The sequence below is a fragment of the Microcaecilia unicolor genome, chromosome 13 (genome assembly GCF_901765095.1).
Source record: "Microcaecilia unicolor chromosome 13, aMicUni1.1, whole genome shotgun sequence".
NCBI classification, from domain to species: Eukaryota; Metazoa; Chordata; class Amphibia; order Gymnophiona; family Siphonopidae; genus Microcaecilia; species Microcaecilia unicolor.
In genome coordinates, this window is record NC_044043.1 from 44,549,594 (window position 1) to 44,571,247 (window position 21,654).

The 21,654-nt window shown below is 41.8% G+C and overlaps 1 protein-coding gene across 1 annotated transcript in view; it reads right to left on the reverse strand.

Annotated features, from left to right (window-relative positions):
• AATF (apoptosis antagonizing transcription factor) overlaps positions 1-21,654 on the reverse strand; it is a 122,480-nt gene that overhangs the window by 53,902 nt on the left and 46,924 nt on the right. Inside the window, exons 7-9 of the mRNA XM_030185632.1 lie at positions 20,854-21,003; positions 20,264-20,347; positions 3,563-3,630 (exon numbers count right to left, since the gene is read on the reverse strand). Coding sequence (XP_030041492.1) covers positions 3,563-3,630; positions 20,264-20,347; positions 20,854-21,003 — 302 coding nt within the window. The remainder of the gene's footprint in view (positions 1-3,562; positions 3,631-20,263; positions 20,348-20,853; positions 21,004-21,654) is intronic.

The window sequence follows — 21,654 nt, forward strand, 5'->3', positions numbered from 1 at the left end:
CTTTACCAGCACATACCGGTGGCAATTTTATAAAACTATCAATTCCAAAATCAACATCAAAACTCAGGAGATTAATACTAGAAATGTTAAAAATAAAATAAACACCCCCCTCCCCCCAAATGACTGAGTTGAAGATATATTTCAACCAGAATTCAGCTTAAACTTTAAATCCTTTACCTCATAAGTTCAAAACTTGCATGTGCAAATGTCAAAAGTATACAGAATCCCACCATCAATTTGTGTTATGAAGTGACCATTAGAGGCAAACCAAAGCTGGTGATTTTGGTTCCGGCCAAAACCGAATCTGCAGCCGAAATCTGTGGCTCTGTTTCAGCCGGAACCAAAACTGAAAAGTTGTGCCTGCCCCCCCCCCGCCCATGCTCCCCACCCCACGGGAGAATGGATCCCTGTGGGCAGCTGCTGCCATCACTCCACAAGCTTCAGCAGACCCTCCCCAGGCCTACCTTAACAAGCGCTAGTGGTCTAGCGGCTCTCTTCAGGGTCAGAACCCACTTTTTCCTGGCCACTGTTCTACACATTGCTGCCACCGCCGCTTTAAAATGGCTGCCGAAACTTCCTGCGGCGGCCTCAAGAGACTGCTGCGAAAGGTACCAGCATCCGTATCGAAATTGCATGCCAATCTCAATATGGCTGCCGAGACCTCCTGCAGCAGCCTCATGAGACTGCTGCAGGAAATTTCGGCAGCCATTTTAAAGTGGCTGCAGCAACGGGCAGGAAAGAGTGGGGCTCTTTCCTGCCCATGAAGAGGCCACTAGGGCTTGTTAAGGTAGGCCTGCGGAGGGCCTACTGATGCTGAAGGGGGGGGGGGGGTCATCCAAATCTGAAACTTGGTTGGCCTCCAGTGCCCACAAATATTTCAGTAAACTATGATTTATAAAAATTTGGGCAAATCTACTTAGTCTGAAGCCTTTAGAGCTGCAAACTATACAGAATCATGCTTAACTATGTAAGCCACTTTGAGCCTACTAATAAGTGGGAAAAGATGGGATACAAATGTAACAAATAAATAAAATAAATGAATGACAACTCACACATCCAAAACTTTAAGCACCAGACTTACGTCTGTTGAAATCGGGTACAAATGCTAGCAAGTTGAGTGTGCTGAGCCAGTATTCTGTACTACATACACAACTTTCTGGAACAACCCTGACACACCCATGGCCATGCCCCCTTTTGAGATACGTGCTATGGAGGTCAGGTGCCCTGCCCTATAGAATAGTGCATAGCCAGATGTGTGTGCAAATTTTAACGGGTGTCAATTGACATCAATAATTAGTGTTAGCACTCAGTTATTGATGGTTAAGACCTTGTTAGTCAATTAATTTGTGCACACACTTTGGGCGCCACATACACAATCCGTGGTAAGCACATTATCTGCAAGGGAAGGTGTTGCCATGGGTGGAGCATGAGCGTGTCATCAAGTGATGTGCACAACTTACAGAATACGAGCAGTTGTGTGTAAGTGCGCCAATTAATATGCACAACTCACACCACCAACCAACATAAGTTGGCACATCTAATTTTTGACACACCAAAGCAGCTTTCCATTAGTATTCTAACATTTGTAGTATTGATTACCTGAGCTTTGATGCCAATTTCATTACAGTCACTTCTGTACATAAACTTATTTTACACACTTATATAGTGTTAGTATATCTGGCCCTACATCATGGTACTGTTCTCCTCAGAACTCAGTAGATATGTCACACTGGCATGTGTACTGCTTTAAGAGATTTTCAACTGAGCCCCATGCAGGCATTACACGGTAATGCATAAAGCATGAATAAATGGAGAGATGAAGAATGTAAGATGTTCCGTAATGGTTCAGGCCAAAGGTTCATCAAGCCCAGCATCTTGCCTCCAACAGTGACCAAAACGGGTCACAAGTACCTAGAAGGATCCCAAAGAGTAGATTCATTCCTTGTTGCTCATGCCCAGAGATAAGTAATAGCATTCCCAAGTCTATATAGCTTAATCATAAGACCTTGATAACTAGGCTTGATATACCCATGGGAATTATGCAATTATGTGCATATAATTTTCCACATAATTAATAAACATGCTCATTATTGCATCATTTTGCGTAAATTTGTTTATATGCAGCAGGGCCTGACAAAAGGAAGAATATGAACTCAATCAGGAAGATGTGAGGACACCCTGTTAGCTCAGAGCTAGAGACAGGAGCATGAGGCTCACTGCCTACATTCCCACTGAAATAAAGAAAGGCACTGTGTTCCACAGAAGAATGTGTGTACTTTTACTTTGAAAATCCAGCTGATGCCACATAGAGAAAACTGTGTGCACACATTTCACCCCTACACAGTTATAAGATTATTTCCTGTCACGGAACACCTAGCACCCACTTGGGGCTAACCCTGCAGTCATTTAAAGGGTCTGTCCCCAGCACTGCTCAGGCCCGCCTGCACCTTTTTTGTCAAATTTTACCCTGTGCCCCCTGAAGCACTCCATGTTGGGTGAAACTGTATTTTTGGCCAGGTTGGAGCCATACCAGTAACATTTGGAGCGAAATACCAGAAGCCTTTTTGGACTTATTGATGGAGTGGATTGAAATGTTTATACCAAAGGCACCACTGAAAATATAAGTGTACAGATGGTGTGGACTTATGTTTTTTTTGCTACAGTTAGGAATATTCAGTGGGACTATTTTTTTGTGCACACAGGATTTGAAGGCAATGATGAGTCATTGAAATGGAGGTAATGATGTCATTTGACTGTAGTCCCCTGGTTATTTGAGAGTTCAATTTCCAAATTTTAAAAATAATTGTCGAATGTCATACTGATGACAAATTGAAAGCCTCTTGATATTAAGGGGTCCTTTTACTAAGGTGTGCTAACAGATTTTGTGCGTGCTAAATCCTGCGCAGCCCATTGTATAACTATGGGCTGCCTGGCATTTAACACACGCTAATTCATTAGCATATGCTAAATCCATTAGCGCACCTTAGTAAAAGGAACCCTATGTGATTTTAAATTTTTTTTCCACAATATTTATATTTCTGCTTTGACCAAGAAAAAAGTATTTATAGACATCTTTGCCTGCTTTCTCGGTGAATACTTTTCTCTTTGCAATCATGCATAGTTTTGAAAAAAGAGTAAAATTAGATGTACTGTTACCATTCCATGCTCTAACCCCCTGTCCTCAGAAATCCTGCCACTCAATGTGAGCCTAAGTACAAAAATTATTGGACAGCTGAAATACTCTCACCCGCATATAGGGTGGACAATTTTTAGAGAGCTGATTCCATTTACAAGCATAAATGACATTTAAAGATTGAGAGGATCTAAAGAAAAAAAAAAAGAAGGAAATAGAATCTGGAGACAATCAGCAAGGCATTTTAAAACAAATCCCTGATGCAGAGACAGAAGGTTAGAGTCTAGGTAAAATTCTTTTCTGCAGTCTTGGCGACTCATAATTGTGCATGACTTCAGAACCCGTTTCCTTTTTCAAAATTTTTAAAAATCATTTCTAGGCAGAAAGGAAAAACTCAATTCTGGTTCAATTACTACGAACAGCACTCACCTGCCCATCGCCACCTGGTCATTTGGGTCTACAGCACTGGTTTTGCGCTCTATAAGTTCCCGAAGCAGCTAGAAAAAGAACAGGAGAGTGAGCAAACTCAGGGCTACAAAAAACGCAAACCAGGAAAAAATTAAGGGGTCTTTCACTAAGCTGCGGTACTGTTTTTAGCTCACAGTAGAAATCAGCTGGCGGTAAACGCCAAGATGCCCATAGAAATATAATGGGCGTCTCTGTATTTACCGCCAGCTGATGTCTACAGCAAGCTAAAAATGCTACCGCGGCTTAGTAAAAGACCCCCTAACTGAATCCTCTCTCTCATTCTGATTTATCTCCATAGGAACCAGAATCAAATGGAAACACTACTTAAACATTATAAGGCTCATTTTAGATAGGTTGTGGAAAGGGGAATTGAGACATCCAAGTCGGGATGTGTTCAATTGCCCCTGAATTTTACAAAAGAGTTTGCTAAACAAACAGCCTTTTGTAAAATTGGTAGAAAGATTGGTATGTGCTAGCACATCCAGCAGCAGCAATAAAAAACAAACAAACAAAACTTAGTGTGTGCTAAATGCTGTGCATTCTATTTCATACCTATGGGCCATGTAAGCACTTACTACATGCTAAAGTCCATTAGTGCACAAAAGCTCTTAAATTAGATGCTTCCAAGATTAAGTTAGCATGTGAGATGGCAGAATTTGACTAATGATCTAAGCTGCAACTTAATGACATCCGTTTTTCTTTTACATATGTGTAAAGGATGGATACAAATGGCAAGCAGATCAGAGAATTAAGGCAACTTCTATCACTTCTACAATAATTACCATGGAAGACAGCAGAACAATTGTAAGGTGGAAATCTGTCAAAAGGGATGCAAGTGACTGATGTTTACAGAAGTGCGCTAGAAACAAGAGTTTATAAACACAGCCTTTTTCACAAGTAAATATGTATTTTAAATGGCAGCATAAAATGAGCAACTAAAATATTATTCCTGTATAACTGCATCATTACTGTCACATCAGACACTTGTTATTAAAGGTGGTGTCATGCCAGTGAAAACGTGACTCGGCACTTCAGTCATGTTTACTTGACCAATGAGACACAGCAGGACAGCAAGGAAAGGCAATTGGGGGGGGGGAGGGGAAGGGACCTGTGTACCCTTACTATAACATCATACAACATAATATTCTTCACATCCTCTGTGATATCAAGGAGTTTCAGGAGAGGGAAAGTGTGCTTGAGTTTCAGGAAAGGGAAAGTGGAGCAACTCCTGCTGGAAAAGAATAGGACAGAGGTAATCAATATCTAAGGAGACCTCTCCCTCAAGCCCTCAGTCAGTAAATGATGCTGTCATACAAGTTTGGAGAGAAAGTGAGAAAGCGGGGGAAGGGGGAGGGAAGGAGAATATATTATATCCCAGAGTGCTATGGACTGTGCCACTGAAGAGCTTGTTGAACAGGAAGCTGACTGGTCGACACTTTCTCTTATGTGAACAGAATACTCACTCAACTACTGTAGTGCAAGGTTCTTCGACTAAAAGTTTCAAATAAACTGATTTACAGAAATATAGCATTGTAAACTAATAATAAATCTCATTAATTGGGTCCAAAAGGGTTAAAAACTCAAATTAGAAGCTTGTGAGAAAGAAAACAGACAAATTTGATTTGAAAAATTAAAAAAAGGGACTTGGGACTAGAACCATAACCCTTTCACTACTGCACGAATAAATGACTTTCTTGCTTTTCTGAGGAAAACATACAAGCCAGAGCCACTGTAGCAATTAAATGATGTTTTTATTGTTTGCTTATTCTGAGACTTCTTCAGCCCTTAAGTCTTAAAAAAAAAAAATGCAGCGAGCAGGGGGCCAATGGTTTATTATCACTAGGAAACAGCAAACTACTCCTCTTCCCTGTTTATCTGATTGATTCCCAACATCTTCCTGGCAGCCAATCTATCAGCTTATCTCTCCTACTTCATCACAGTCATTTCTGGCAGCTAAATACAAGACCCAAATCCAGTGTTACACAGACATGCGACATGGAAAAACCCATGTAACACCACCACCACTCAGTAAACAGCTGCCCCCAAGGCTGAGCAAAATTATGTTCTCTGTTTCTGATCAAAGATGTTGGTCTAAAGCCAAGTGGTAGGGAGAATAAAAGAAAAAAACATGAAAAAAAAAAACTACCCTCAGTATTGAAATACAGCTGTAGCCTGTGTCGATGTGCTCTGTATATTAGGACAAATCATGGCATCTTGTCTTTAAGGGGAAAGGGGAGGTGTTAAGTTATTGGTCTTACAGTCAAGACTGATGGCTTCATTTGCATCTAAAGAAAAGCAAAGAACAAAATCAGAATGGGCCAATTCATACTTTTCATTGTGGGGCCTACAGAGATGAGACCCCCACAATGAAAAGTACTGTACGGATGGAAGAATCTTCTATGATCCCATCTGAATCAAGGTCAGACCTGGAAATATTTCACTGAATTTACTCTAATGGTCACTTCTCTTTTTACTTTAAATTCTCAGAATAACATCCTTATTGACTCTGCCTAGTTTACCGTTAAGTGAACATTAACTAATCTGCATTAAATATCCCAAGATACTTTATTCAAAACTTTGCAAGATTGTATATTTTAATATTTTCTATCTGCATCCCAAGTAGGTAAGATTTTGTTCAGGCCAACAAAGTTTCAAGTCAAATTTAAGTTGCCCCCATTTTTCTGATTTGAAAAACTTTAGTTCCTACTCAAACTGATCCACCCAGTCCTTATATACTGAAACTGTGCTCTGTCCATGGTACTGAAATGAAGGGCTGGTAAGAAACAAGCTCCTATTTTTCATGCCTCAGGTCAGGTCAGTTTAGAGGGATGAGAGAATTTAGGTGCCAAAAGTGCAGTCAGCCAACCCTAGTTTCCACTCCAGCACCATGGACAGTACACACTGGAGTGGAGTGGAGAAGCAAGGGAACTGGGTTCAAATCCTACTGTGACCCTGGGCAAGTCACTTGAACCTCCACTGCCTCAGGTACAAAACAAAATGCTTAACTGCGAGCACATTAGGGACAGAATACATAAAAATTGCTTTGAATGTACCACAGAAAGGCAGTATCACATCCATGGCCCCTTTACATTGTACCCTCTAATCATTAGAGGAAAAACAAACAGAACTTTAAAGGAAAATGCCCTTCATTTTCACTGCCATTTTATATGTGGTAAACATTAATGCTGAATAAATGTTTGTTTTTGAACAAAATAGGTAAAAACAATTAAATTAGGTTTCTTGGTCGATCCCCATGTAGGACACTTGGTTTGATTGCTGAGCTTGGCTGAGGGCCTAGATGCTATGGGTGCAGTGTTCACAGTCTCAAGGAGGAAGAGTCTCTACCATCACCATAAGACACCACCACTAGAGAGTAATTTTCAAATATTATTTCTATAAGTAGAACAGTGGCATAGGCAAGGAAATGGGTTTTTATAAAAGAGCCTATCCAATACACAGGTACATTTTTATGCATTTGGGTGTCATATTCTATATATGGCACCCAAAAAAGGCAGCGCCAAAAAAAAAGGTGCTATTCTATAAACCACGCTTAAAGTTAGAAACGGTATAAAGAATAGCAAATACACCTGGGAATTGTGCCTAACTTTAGGCATGGCCACTTGCACCAACTGAAACATGGGGCAAATCTTTGTGCCTAAATTAGGCGCATATCCCCATTATTAATTACCTGCATAAGTTTTAGGAATGCCCTTGTTTTGCCCATAACCCTCATTTCCGCCCCCTCCTTCTGAACTTGCATGTAAAATTTAGGCACGGATCCTGCGCCTAAATCTATGTACGTATATTTTAATTAACTCTAATTAGTGCTAATTGCTTGTAAAGCCAATTATTGGTGCTAATTAGCTTGTTCAATGAAATTGCAGTCCTCAATTTTTAGCGACTTTTATAGAATTCGGAGGATAGTCTGTTCATAAATTTAATTGACTGAACAGAGGTATTTTTTAATACAGAATGTATGTACTTTTACTTTGAAACTCCAGCTAATGCCACAGAGAAAACTACTGCTCAGGCCCGCCTGCACCTGTGCATGTGCTCTATGCAGACACTCTTCTCCCACCGATTGGATGCACAGCAAAGAACTCCATAGACCACCTGTGATAAAGGAAAAGTTTAACTAAAAACGATGGAAACCAACTGCTAGGGTGGCTATTCTGAAAATACTAGTGGAACCATGCCCATTTCCTCAACAATGAAACGGGCCCTAGGAAGGCTGTCATGTAAGTTTTTCTTTTTCTGTCTCCCTGCCCTCCCCTCGATGTCCCGCGATTCTCTCCTCCCCTCGATTTGTACCTGAACATTCTCTGGCTGGCTTCCATTCTGTTTGTAACATCCCTCCTGATGTCAGCTCGCCTCCAGCGTTCCCTTTCCTTTCACTGTTCCGCCCTCTGATGTCACTACGACGCGAGGGCGGGACAGTGAGGAGGAATGGAACGCTGGAGGCTGGCTGACGTCAGGAGATGTTACGAACCCAGACAGCTAGCCATGGAACGTTGGAGGTGCAATTATATAGGATTTGCAAAATATAGTATTTAAAAATTAACAAAACTGGTTAATGATGTTTTCTGTGTACACTTCCCATGGTTTCATGCGCCATATAAAATTTTGTGGTGAGCCGTATTCGGCCCACAGGCTGTCCACCCCTGACCTAGCTGATGCACAAGTGGGATAAGCATCATTCATCTGAAGGGGTGTTGGCTCAGTCTCTGGCTGGAGGTATAATGTCCAATGATGATTACCAAAGCATGAGACTCGGAAGAGGATGAAAAATTTACAAAATAAAAATCATCCCTCCGTTCCTTTCAAAAAAAAAATGTATTCTCCAACATTTAGGTTGTGCTTTTGAAAATAATTAAGAAAAACATGCTGCGAACTCTAGCTGCTAAAATGAAGGTGGCTGTAGCCAGAGGCTATCACTGAAATGATTCAGCCTAGTACTGCTTCAATGCTTTTGGTCTTTAAGGATTTGATTAGTTTTTATGCTTTCTAGTTCACGGTTTCACATTATGCATGTGTTTCAAAGTCAGACTAAGACTTGGGATTCAGAATGAATGATAAATTCATTTGCTGAACACAGTAACACTAAAATGTTTTCCAAGCTGCAACATTTCATTAGCTGGGCGTCGCTGGTCTTAAATTTATTAGTCAAAACAGAAAACTCTCAAAGCCCATATATTCTGTAAGGAGTAATATATGGTGTCCTGGAATGTCTATGTGTTAACTAGGAGGTGTTAAAAATCACTTCCCGTTTTAATCCTTGATGTGCAAAAATAGAGGTAGAATTTCCACTGAGGAACACCTTATCCTTGAGCTGGCCCTCAGTTTCCTCAGCTGTTTGAGCTCTCTCCTGCAGTCTAACAGCCAGAAACATTTACTTTTGTGATTTCTCGGTTCTTTTCCCTTTTCCAGGAGCTGGCTGTATGTACATGTTCAAGTTCTGAAGTGTGAATCTATCAACATTTCTGGGGTCCTGTCTCAATGAATGCTGCTAAGGAAATACGATCACATCTTTTTTTTACCCTATCGAGTCAAGACTCTGGCAGACAGAGTTTTTTTCTACTTTTCAGGACTGGCACGCTTCAGGGATACCCTTCCCACAAGACAGGGGATCATGTTTTAAAACTCAGACACAGGCTAGGCTCAACATTGCAGCTGTGGGGATAGGTCAGAGAACAAAGCAGAAGAACCTGGTCTTTTGATTGGTCTTCCTCCTGCCCAATGATGCAGGGAAGAGAAAATAAAGCGTAGGGTTGAGAGATGAAACTCCCAGAGATAAATTCCACCCTGCCACAGGCTCTCTGTGCACCAGGTCTTCTCTTCCCCTTCAAACAAGTACAAAAAAAATATTTGTGTGCTTCAGGGGCATAACGGCATATTGACAGATCTTAAAGCCCCATTAACATTTATAAACACTCACGCTTATAAAGACATTTGTTTAGACACAACAATCTACATGTGAAACTTCTTGATCTATTGTCACATACTATCCCGTTTCCGAATATTTTTCTCTGTCAGCTCTGGCCCCCTTCTCTCTGACATATAATAGAAAAGTACTTCATGAAATCAATTTATTAGGAAGGCGACGGAATACATGCAGTCATTCTCTCAAGGCCCTATCAGCAGCAATGACTTTGGCTTCCATCTCTGCCAAATCGCATTCAGCAGAAGAAATTAACTAGGTCAGCAGATAAGGCACAGCATCATGTCTGTGAAGGGTTGTGATTGCTAACGGATAGTGAAGAGGTAATCTTAGCATATCATCTCTCCCAAGGAACAGACTAGAGGGGGAGGAGGGAGGGAAATATGAACTGGCTGAAAGATGAAAGAATTTACAAAAAAAAAAAGGAAAAATTAACATGCAGTTGCCTTACGGCTCAGCAGATGTTGGCATGTGACCTATAAGCTTCAGATAAGCTGTTGGAGCCTGCTATCAAGGACTGGTAAGTGATTAAAATCACCACAGTTCCCAGCACTGTGTTTAAGAATCTGCAGGGCTTCAAGGCTTGCACCCATTCCTTGCTGTGCTACCAGATGGTGGAAATTGGTCCTGTTCCTCTCTGCTGTGCACGGTTGGCACAGCAGTCAATGCAATCTGGATCCTTCCTCAAGATGCTCTGTATTAGCAAATGCCACCCACCAGTCACCTTTACAGAGCACTCAAACATCACCAATTTGCTGCCACTTGTCTCCTGGGGACTGGCCAAGATAAAGTTGTGCATGGCAGTCTATTTGTAGTACTCAGGTCTTTCTGCTGCCCTTTCTGACCTCTATTAATTTAAGTTTTAATTTAGATTAATCTCAGCACCCCAATTAGCCAGTGAGGGGAAAAGATAAAGCTAGAACTTGTCATAACTCCAAATTTGGAATCTATCAAGAGTTAAAATTCTGCAGCAGGATAAAGGAAGCATCATCTATTGCTACTGCTTTATTTTGAGGGGGGGGGGGGGGGGGTGGACCTTCTCATCAGCACTTATCTGGAGCTGTCAGGAAGGGACATTTTAGAAAGGATGTCCCAGTTAGTATATCACAAACAGATGCCCATCTCTGTTTTAGAACATGATTCAGCCTGTTGTAAAATACATGTGAGATGGATGTCCATGTGCTGGAAACGTCCAGCATGAATATCAATTTTACAAACTGAAATGCCCAAATTAAGAATTGGGCAAAACAAGGGACATGGATGAATTTGTGGCAGCAGAGGAACATTCATATGATAAAATGGTCACACAGTCATCTAATGGTTAAAGCAACTAGCTGAGAGCCAGAGAGGGATCCAGAGATTGCCAGTTCAAGCCCCACTGCAGCTTTGTTTTATTTTTTTATAATACAACATACCAAGGGCCCTGTTTACTAAGCTGCGTTAATGTTTTTAACTAGCGTTAACCACGTACGTGCCTACAATAACCCTACAGGCGCTACATGGTTAGCGTGCACGCTAATTGGAGGCGCGTTAAAAACGCTAGCGAACCTTAGTAAACAGGGGCCCAAGTATTTAAACTACAAGAGGGCAATTTCCTGAAACTCTGAAACAGATTTTTGGTTTCTCCTCTCTCTCTCTATCTATATATTAAAAAAAGAGTAATTAGCACATTAATGATCCTGTCAATAACCATCAAATTTCCAAATTTATCGTAGCTAAAATTATAGAATCTTAAGAGATTTTCTGAAGGAAGTACTGGGGTGAGATCTTGTTCAATCACAATTTTGCTCGGGCTATAATAGAGAAAGTTTTAGTAACCTTATTAGATGATATCCAAAGGGAGGGTCAGGGATTCAGGTCCTCCTTAATTTAGCTGCAGCTTTTTGATAAAGTCATAGGGCTTTGTTGACAAGATGTTATGAAGGCTGAATAGGAGGAAAAGTCCTTGAGTGATCTAAACACGTTTGAAAAGGCATACCTTATCGACCCAACCTACTTGCCTGATCACGGCAACACAACAAAAGTAAATTACGTACTGGACATAACACAACTCTACCGCTAACTGTTCCATCCAAACTCTTTATTACCAAAATATCGCTTTGTATTTGTTCCCACCAGAGTCTGCGAACGCCTCTCCGGTACTATGTAAGCCACACTGAGCCTGCAAATAGGTGGGATACAAATGTTACAAATAAATAAATAAATAATAAAAAAAATAGGACTTTTAGGGTGTTAGAAGGAGATCAATGGTAGCATATCATGCTTTTAGAGAAGGGGTCCTTCACAGATCCCAGTTACTACGCTGTCCCTTTGCTGAAAATATTTATTCTTTTTGATTCAAACCATGTTTATATGCTGATGTACATTTTTTGGCACTATTAAAATGTCAGTGATGGAGTTGAATAATGACTTGGAAAAGTGTGGGAACTGAAATTTTGGTTAATGTTTAATAGATTGAAACTGTGTAGTGAAAACTGAAATTTTAGGGATTAGGGCTATTATTTCACCTGTGGATTTGAAGTGTGTCAATGTGTTGGGGTATTCTGTTCCAGTTCTCTTGAATATAGGAAGCATAGGAGTGCTTCTAGTCTTGTAGCTTACTGTGGAAACAAAGGTTTGATTACAATTGAAATTAGTTTGGAACTTAATATTATGTTGAGAGCACAAGATTTTTGAACAGTGGTTCAGAAGATGGTACTGAGTCATATGGACTACTGTAATGCAGTACATAAAGACTGCAAAGGTTACATAAGAATAGATATACTGGGTCAGACCAATGGTCCATCTAGCCCAGTATCTTGTTTCCAAACAGTTGCCAATCCAGGTCACAATTACATGGCAGAAACCCAAATACTAGCAACATTCCAAGCTACCAATCCCAGGGCAAGAAGTGGCTTCCCCCAAGTCTATCTCAATAACAATTATGGATTTTTCCTCCAGGAACTTGTCCAAACCTTTTGTAACCCCAGATACATTAACTGCTGTTTATTACATCCTCCGACAGAGAGTTCCAGAGCTTAACTATTCGCTGAGAGAAAAATTATTTCCTCCTATTTGTTTTAAAGTGTTTCCAAGTAACTTCATTGAGTGTCCCCTAGTCTTTGTACTTTTTAAAAGAGTAAAAAATTGATTCCCTTCTATTTATTCTATGCCACTCAGGATTTTGTAGACCTCAGTCATATCGCCCCTCAGCCATCTCTTTTCCAAGCTGAAGAGCCCTAACCTCTTTAGCCTTTCCTCATGAGAAAGGAGTTCCATCCCCTTTATCATTTTGGTCACTCTTCTTTGAACCTTTTCTAATTCCGCTGTATCTTTTTTGAGATACATCAACCAGAACTGAACGTAAGGTAAGGCTGCACCACGGAGCAAAACAGAGGCATTATAGTATTTGTGGTGTTATTTACCATCCCTATCCTAATAATTCCTAGCATCTCGTTTGCTTTTTTGGCCACCGCCACAAGCTAGGGAAAAGATTTCAACGTATTGTCTACAACACCACCTAGGGTAATTATACACAATAAAAGATGGAACACAGTGACTGTGCTGTTATATTACCTACATCAGCTCCCACTGAAATTTAGATTTAAAATTATCTGTTTAGCGATTAGGGCTTTCCAGAGTGCTAGGTCATAATATTGGAATGAAAGAGTGGTTCTTTATTTTCCTGTTTGGGATCTTAAGGTCACAGACAGTTTGTAATGCTTAAGTTGCCCTGCTTGACAGATTTTCATTTGGTAACTGTTCAGGAGCAGTGTCCAAAATTTGGGATGTTTGGCTAGTTCAGCTGAAATGTGTTCAGGATTACTTCCAACTTTGGCAATCATTAAAGACTTTTTTTTTTAATGTATTTGAATACCTGAGGTATAAAGTGATATGGGCAAGGCTGCACATTGATAGTTTATATTCTGTATATGAGACTATAAACACCGATATTAAATTAATTTTATGTCTAAATTTGTGTACTGAAAATTCCAACAACAAGAACTTCCATCAGAACAAACAACACAACTCAAATTGAGGCATGGTACATCCCAACAAGACAGAGATTAGAGAAGGGTCTTGGTCCTTATAGCCCCTCTCCAAAATAGTGGCGCCTCTCAAAATATACAACCCCACCCCAATTTCCCCATACCACTCCCTCCTCCAAAGGAAAAAATAAGGGGGGAGCTACCCATAACAAGGGGATGCAGATGCATGAGGAGAGACACCCCAGGAAGTAGCAAAATCTAGCCACAATTTCCTTAAAGGGCTTAACAGAATGCTTCCTGCAAGCCAGAGGGGAATGCATTCCCAGAAACATGTAACACAAAATTAAAATACAAAGAAGAAAACAATTCCACCTCCACCCAAGTTGGGGTATAGTCTTCTTTTTCAAGGAACCAATCACCCAGATGTCTAGCTTGACAAAAGTGATTATACTTATACAGATGCGGTAACCCTAAACCTCCAGCCTGCCAATTACTCAACAACATTTGCAAAGGGACTTTCAGTTTTTTGCTACCCCAACAAAAACAGGAGAGATGCCAATGAAGACTGTGAATAACCTTCCTCAATAACTTAATAATCTCATCAGTAGACCGGATAGTGGAAAAGACAGCTGTCCCTTAACTGACCTCACACATCACGCGGGCAGCACTAGAAAGGAATTCTAACAAAGGTAAAACCAGCAGAAACAGTGATATTTGAATCCATACTATTAGGTTTTCTGGCCTAGGTCATTGGCAACAGCTCTAACCATTATACTATGTTTACATTGGAAGACAAGCACCACTACTACCAAAATAGAAAGCAAGAAGGCATTGGTATACGGCTTATATTGTAGAGCAGTATAGAGCCCAATAACACTCAGGATACCAGAGTCCAGTAGGCAACTCAGATATAAATGGAGGGATAAGAGTGTCACTCATGCAAAGAAAAACTCGCCAGCAGACTGGCTGGAACCCAGGCGGCAAGCGCAACCAGAGTGGTCGCTCTCTCTCCTGGCACTGAGAGAAATGTCAATGCTGGGGGAGGTGCAAACCATAGAAGTGCAATCCAAATGGACCTATGAGCATTGTATATCAGCAAACTCTCCATTAGCCAATAGGTCAGAAAGGGAAATATGTTGTCTCACAGAAAGCAGGAATGTTGCATGGACAGTTAGACACATGGTAGAAAGGTAGAGGTAAGAGCCTGGAACCACTGGTCTGCAAGTAGCTTGCCACACTGAGATCTACTACTACTACTAATAGCATTTGTATAGCGCTACCAGACGCATGCAGCGCTGAACACTTGACATACAGAGACAGTCCCTGCTCAAAGAGCTTACAATCTAGGTAGGACAAGACATAGAACGGGCAAGGGAATTAATGGGTAAAGAGGAGCAGGGCAAATGAGTAGTGGTTAGGAGCCAAAGGCAGTAGTGAAAAGGTGGGCTTTCAGCATAGATTTAAAAACAGGAAGAGATCTGAAGAAAGATGTTCTCAATAGTAACTACCGTACACCGCCTTGAGCAAATTCTTTCAAAAAGGTGGTAAATAAATCCTAAGTAATAATGAATTTAGCAGCCGGGGCCATGCCCGGAAAAGAGCAGTTTGCCTTCAACCGAGTGGGCCTCTGTGATGGTGATAGTCCAGCAGTCCAGATCTCCAGAGATACTATGACAAGCTCATCCCTTGCCGTAGCTGGAGAGATATCCACATTAAAGTACAAGCCAAGAATGAGAACAAAAGTGCTGGAGTTGAGCCCAGTGAGACATAGAAGAAATGGTGTATCCACTCCATTGCAACAGAAGGGAGTGCTGCCCAAGCTGCCGACAAAAACCTCTGAGATAAAGAGGGAAATGTGTCTTTGAAAAGGTCAGTCACCGTAGTCAATGTGTCCCAGAAGAGGGTGAAACCCCTAGCATGGGTACCTATCCGGCGTTGTAGGACCAACAAGGAAAAATAAAGACGGAAAGCCATAAGGGTGAGCAAAGCTTCTCACTGGTAGCTGCTGTGGAAGGCACAAGACAAGTGTCTCTTGATCCAAATAAAAATACACCTGGTAGTGTCCAGCCAACTGAACTGATTCAGCAGGGGAGAGAGATTGGTAATGTATGGTGACACGTACCAGGCCTTTGAAGAATATACTCATGGAGAATCGGTATGGCTGAAGACTGAAGCAAAATGAAGCTAGGGTGGTAGCACGGCCAACGGGGGGAGGGGCATACAGCCAAGTCGCTATAATCTCTAGCTCGCATATCAAACCACCATGGAGTGAGAAGGCTACTGGCTAACAAATCCAGGGAAGGCATGAAGAGGTACAAGGATGCTCTCTCTTTGGGAAGGAGGACGAGCGACAGAAGGGACCTCTCCAAATCCTCTCAGAAACATCAGGGAGAGGTGAAGGAGGCAGTAGATCCCAGTTCCCCAGAAGGAGATGCAGAGTCCCAGGAAGGCAAAGTCAACTCTGTCTCAAACCTCCACATGGAGAAGGGAGTAGAATGGCAGCTGCCATAACTTCAGTAGAAGGCAAGGTCCCAGAGATGGAGAGAGCATTCACTCATATGGAGGTAAGAAGGGCAGATGGAATGCCTCTGGACGTTTGCTCAGAAGAACTTCAGGGATCTTGTACTGATGTACCTGTGCCCGTCAGAGGTGTCAGGCAGGAACTCCTTTAGGAGGACTGAGACCAAAGATATGTCGACAGAGACCAGGGCTCCAATAGGGATGTCAAGGTAGTATTCCAGTCTCAAAGTTGACAGTCGGTACCGGTACTGCATGCAACACCGACACTGCAGGTCACACCCGATGGACTGACTCAAGAAGCATGGTGGGCTCAAGCACCCGCAACACTGATGCCTTCGACAGGCCAGAATGTCGATGTAGATGCCGAGACAGTTGATTGATGCGGCAATCGATGCAGGCGCTGCATACAGTCATCTGAAGCATGAGCAAGCACCCACGATGTCGATGCCTTTGACAGGAACAAATGACAAGCCCCAGAGTGCTGACGCAGATATCGACACAAGGTGCAATAGCAGTAGGGCTACAGGCTGAGGGTAAGGGCAAACCCGTTGAAAGGAAGAACATTGCAGATGCAAGCACCCTGAACAGCCATGCATTCTGCTCAGATGTGCCCCATAGGTAAGGGCCAGATGAGGCTAGATGGGAGAAGCATGGTTGGTGCAAGCATCCTGGATGCCAATGCACTCTGAAGGAGGACTTCGGTCCCTCAGCTTCTTCTGCAGATGTAACATCATCGACATGGCATCAAGATCCGATGGTACAGTGCAGGAGAAACACCGATGCCGATCTGAAAACCACAACTCACAAAAAACGATGCTGAATGTTCAATACTGAAACAAGAGGTTGGCACCAGTGACCCCAATAGCAACTGAAAGTGAGGCAGGTGTGGATACCACCGGTGACGCTGACACCACAAACGATGCCGACATAGATGCTGAGGCCTTGAACGGCACCGAAAATAGGTCCCCACGAGCCACTTTGACAAACTGGGGTCTGGTAAATATCAAAGACTCAGAAGCTAGTTAGAAGGCACCAAGCCACAGAGAAGAAAAGCTCAAGGGTGCCCCGTAAAACAACGTACCAGAGAAACAAGAGAAGGAATGTGCCATCGCAGTTCACGCCTAACTACGGCCCACAGAGCTGCGGAAAAGGCAGAAAAAACAACAAAAAAAAGGCACAAAAAACAAAAAAACTAAGAACCAGACCGGTAGCTGTGAGGAGAGTGGAAAAAAACCTGTCCTCTCCTCACCGTGGAAAAAAATTTAACTGATGCTCCCGCATTCGTGCGGCGGGTGGGAAGGCTTATTTTTAAAAGCTTGTTACAAGCTCCAGACCAGGCAACGCGGGACCGCATTACCCACGTGCAAGAATATTGGCCTGCTTTTCCTCAGAGAAAGAAAGCTCCAATTAACATGATCAAAGGCTCTCTCAGCATCTAAAACTTATTAGAAGACAGATTGCACTTCTGTACCACTTCTAAGGAAGTTAAGATCATGCAAATATTTTAGTGGCTGTTCTGCCCCAAACAAAACCCACCTGAGAACTTTCCACCAAACAGGGTAGGACCTTAGCTAAATGATTTGCCATTATTTTGGTGAACAACTTTGACTCAAAATTCAGCAAAGATAAAGGCCTATGTGAATTCAGTGAACATGGCTCCCTGTCTGACTTTACTAAAATTTATCTATGCTGTTTGCAGGGATTCCGGCAGACTTTTATGATTAACCAATGACAAAGGCCCAATTTGCTACGCAAAATTTTATAAAATTCTGTCCTGAACCCATCTAGGCCAGTCACCTTGTTAAGCGCGCTGTCCCGAATGGCCAGAGACAGCTCACCCTCGGTAATAGAAGCAGTCAAAAGTGCCTCCTGTGAAGATTTGTGGAAGCCGAATATTATCAAGATATAGGAAGCCATCCAAGGTATCCTCAGCCAGTGAAGCATACAATGCTTCATAAAATAGTTTAAAAATATTATTAATCTCTAAATCGGAAGTGGTTTTCCGCCCCATACCATCAGCAGGATCCTCACAGGGCCAGGTCTAGTCTTAATCAAATGGGATAGAAATTTGTCACATTTACAGTCATGTACATACAGTTGATATTTAAATGTGGGATATAAATGCAACAAATAAATATTTATTTATAGTAAGTTAAAGATTTAATAGCCTGTTCATGTAATAACGTATTGAGGGCTGCTTGTTGCTTAAGTTGAAACAGATAGCTTAAGCTGTGGTCTTGCTTGACATTAGATGAGAGTCACTGTGAGGTACAAAGGAAGGAGTGGGAAACAAGTCTTCCCACTATTATCTTCACATTTCAGCACTGCTTGGGAAGGGGACTCAAAAGGGAGAGCAAAGAGGAGCATACCCCCTGTAAAAAATATCTAGTTTGCATAGCTTACTACAGCCCTCTGACTCAGGACACTATTCTCATGTACTATACAAAAGCATTTCTCTTTAAAATTCCAGAGTAATCTATCCATCTCACAGCCCTCCACCCTAAATCACTTTCCCTAGTGATCAATAACGATGTATAACCTGCACTGGAAAACACGTTTACTGTCAAGTTTCAAGGCAAGCCCTATACCTCAAAGATCACCATCTACCTCAGAGATCTTTGCTATTTTTCAAGCAGGGAACAATTTGTCAAAAAATAAATAAATAAAGCCAAGTCCATCACTGGACAAAGTGGCAGATATCCTATCAAGCTCCACATACTGGCTCTCTTCCCCACTCTCCAGTTGTTAATTTCCCCCTATACTCTTTCTGGAGACTTGCTTGTAGTATCACCTTTTGAACAGACCTTGCATTTTCTTCCAGCACCACACAGCTCACAGTATGTTTGAACTGCATAGTGCTCTCTGTCTTCTGAGAACAGAGTGGGATTTTAGGTAGCTCATATCTCAAATTCACCGAGAGCTCCGTGGTACAGGTATTAAACAGAATAACTGTTACAGAGGTATACCAGCAGCATGTCTGCAGAAAAGGTAGGGGAGAAATTGTATACTGGGGAAAGAGTCAGGGGCCTACATTTAGGGTTGATGGGGCTGCCACTGCCCCCACAGGCCTTGCAATGTTTACTTAGTTATGACACATGGATGGATAATCTGCAGTGCCCTCAATAGGTGAAAGTCACAGCTACTTTTCTAGTTGGTACCTCATTATGTAAATTTCAGTGAAGAGAAACTGGAATTCATCTGTGTGTAGTACTAAATTTACAAAAAAGAAATGCAGCATGATTATCCCTGTCACAGCAACTGTTTTGTACTTTGGTTGGCATCAGGCCATGTCTATGTAATCAGTACCAGGGACTTTAAACAGACAACAAAGAAGCAGGATTAGTGACCTAAAGGTCTGAATCAAATGTCGTATTGTCTCTAATGAATCACCCCTCCTTGCTTAAGAACCCCAAAACACTGGAAAATTTGGTCTTCAGATAAAATCAGGATCCCCCCTCCAGCAACGACCAGATCTCTCTTCTTACCTCATCTTGAGGTTATGGTGCAGGGCCTTGAGCATCTGTGCATGCTTAAGACCTTAAGCATGCACAGATGCTCAAAGCCTCTCACCGGCCCAGCGCCATAACCTCGCGATGAGGTAAGACGAGAGATGGTTGTTGCGGGGGGACGAGGAGGAGGGCTGGAGGAGAAAAATGGTCATCACAGGGAGGAGGGTCTGGAAGAGAGAAATGGTGCCTCCGTTAACAGCCCACCCTAGACTTCAGAAAACTGTGTTTTCTAATGATGGCCTGGGCAACTAGAGAGAATACGGTACCTTTGATAATTAAAGCATGGAATTTTATGTGCAAAACATAGTGGTAGTTACACATGTATCTGACCAGCAGGCAAGCATGCCCCATGTGTTTCTCTGCAACTCAATTAAAAAAAAAAAAGACACAAAAAAAACAAAACATACAGCGATCTGTTCCCAGATTAAAAGAACCTATATGTGAACTGCAAAAGATAATGACTCCATTTAGAAAACAAAGGCTAAGGAACAAGAGCCCTCCTTGCAGCTTACTATTATATAAAAATTCTTGTAATTCTACATTTAGCTGCAGTGCCTCCTAAACTCTGAAGATAGATTTGATTTATTTTAATGCGGTATGAGATTTCATCACCAGTCTTTGGTAGGTCACAACCAAGAGAAAGCCCAAGTAGCTATGGAAGAAGGAATTATGATGTGTACAGAACAGAGGTTCAGAAACTGAGAGAAGGTGAAAGGGTTATGGGTACCTGATGGTAAAAGTCACTGTCATCAAAAATCTCCTCATCTAAGTCTTTCAGGTGAGCGTTGGTTTTTCCTTGTGGCAGGGCCTCCTACAATGAGATGGTAAAATGAAAGAATGGGTACAGTCTACTTCTCCCAGTAACCCAACACCTCATATTTGTAAAGAAACATACAGTGCACAAACTGTTCCCAGCTTTGGTTGCAGCTGCCGAAAACACAAACAATAATTGGGAGCCAGCTTCCAGGCAAACCATCTGCACTAAGGCATGGACAATGTTTACAATCTCTCTTGTAATTTGGGTCAACTCTAGTCACTAAATGGTCACTGGACAAAGTGTAAAAAATTGGATTACATGTTTTTAAGGCAAGTACTGTGCCAAACACAGATATTTCTCTACAGGCAAATTAATGCTATTTTTACAATTGCAAGCTGTCAGCCGAGAAGAGAAGTGATACAGCTTTAGGCCAAATATTGGTTTAAAAGATGTATGTTTTTCAGTCTTTCTTCTCCTACTTCACATTGTCACGTGACTAGTTTTAACCAACACACTATCCTTGTGTCTTATTGCATTGGCAGGCAAAGCAGAATCCTTACCACATCCTCTCCTGGCACAAGTTCGCATTCCACTCTCCCCAATACTCTGTAGGCAGAGCGCTTGGTCTGCGTCCTACGCAGCAATCGCTCTTTGTCCATCAGAATCTGTTCAATCTGAGTCAAGACGGAGCGTTCGAAGGCACCAAAACCCTGCAGAAACATTAACCAGTGTCAGATCACACAGGATGTGGACACCAGAGACAGCCATCTCCAGCTATCTGGCTGACTCTTATCTTTTAAGTGCTGCAATGAGTAGGGAACCAGTACATTCGATGAACCACATTAGTGCCTAGCTCAAATTAACTTCTCACCAGGCCATGTTAATGTTCCTAACTAAATATTTTTGATTTATGAATTACATTTTGATTGTCTTCCCCTCTATGTTTCCATTCATTATAAGCCCCAGCAAGCTCCTAAAAGTATCAGTTAGAGACACTTAAAAAACAATGTGGGAAAGTGCGATGGTAAATAATTGGGTGACATTTCTCTTTTAAGGGTGGCAGGAGAAACATTTCTGCTTCTTTTCTGACTTGGCATGTTTGTTCCTGCTCCTTTATATTTATAGTGTAATCAGTATCAGGGCTGGGTCCAGCAAAACAAGCCTTCATTCCTTTCTATCCACTAATTTTACCTTCATTTTACAGCACTCTCCCCACAACATGCATAGTGGCGTATTTTCAAAGCACTTAGACTTACAAAGTTCCATAGGTTTCTATGGAACTTTGGAAGGCTAAGTGCTTTGAAAATGAGCCCCTATTTAGTAACCTATGGAACTTTGCAAGTCCAAGTGATTTGAAAATG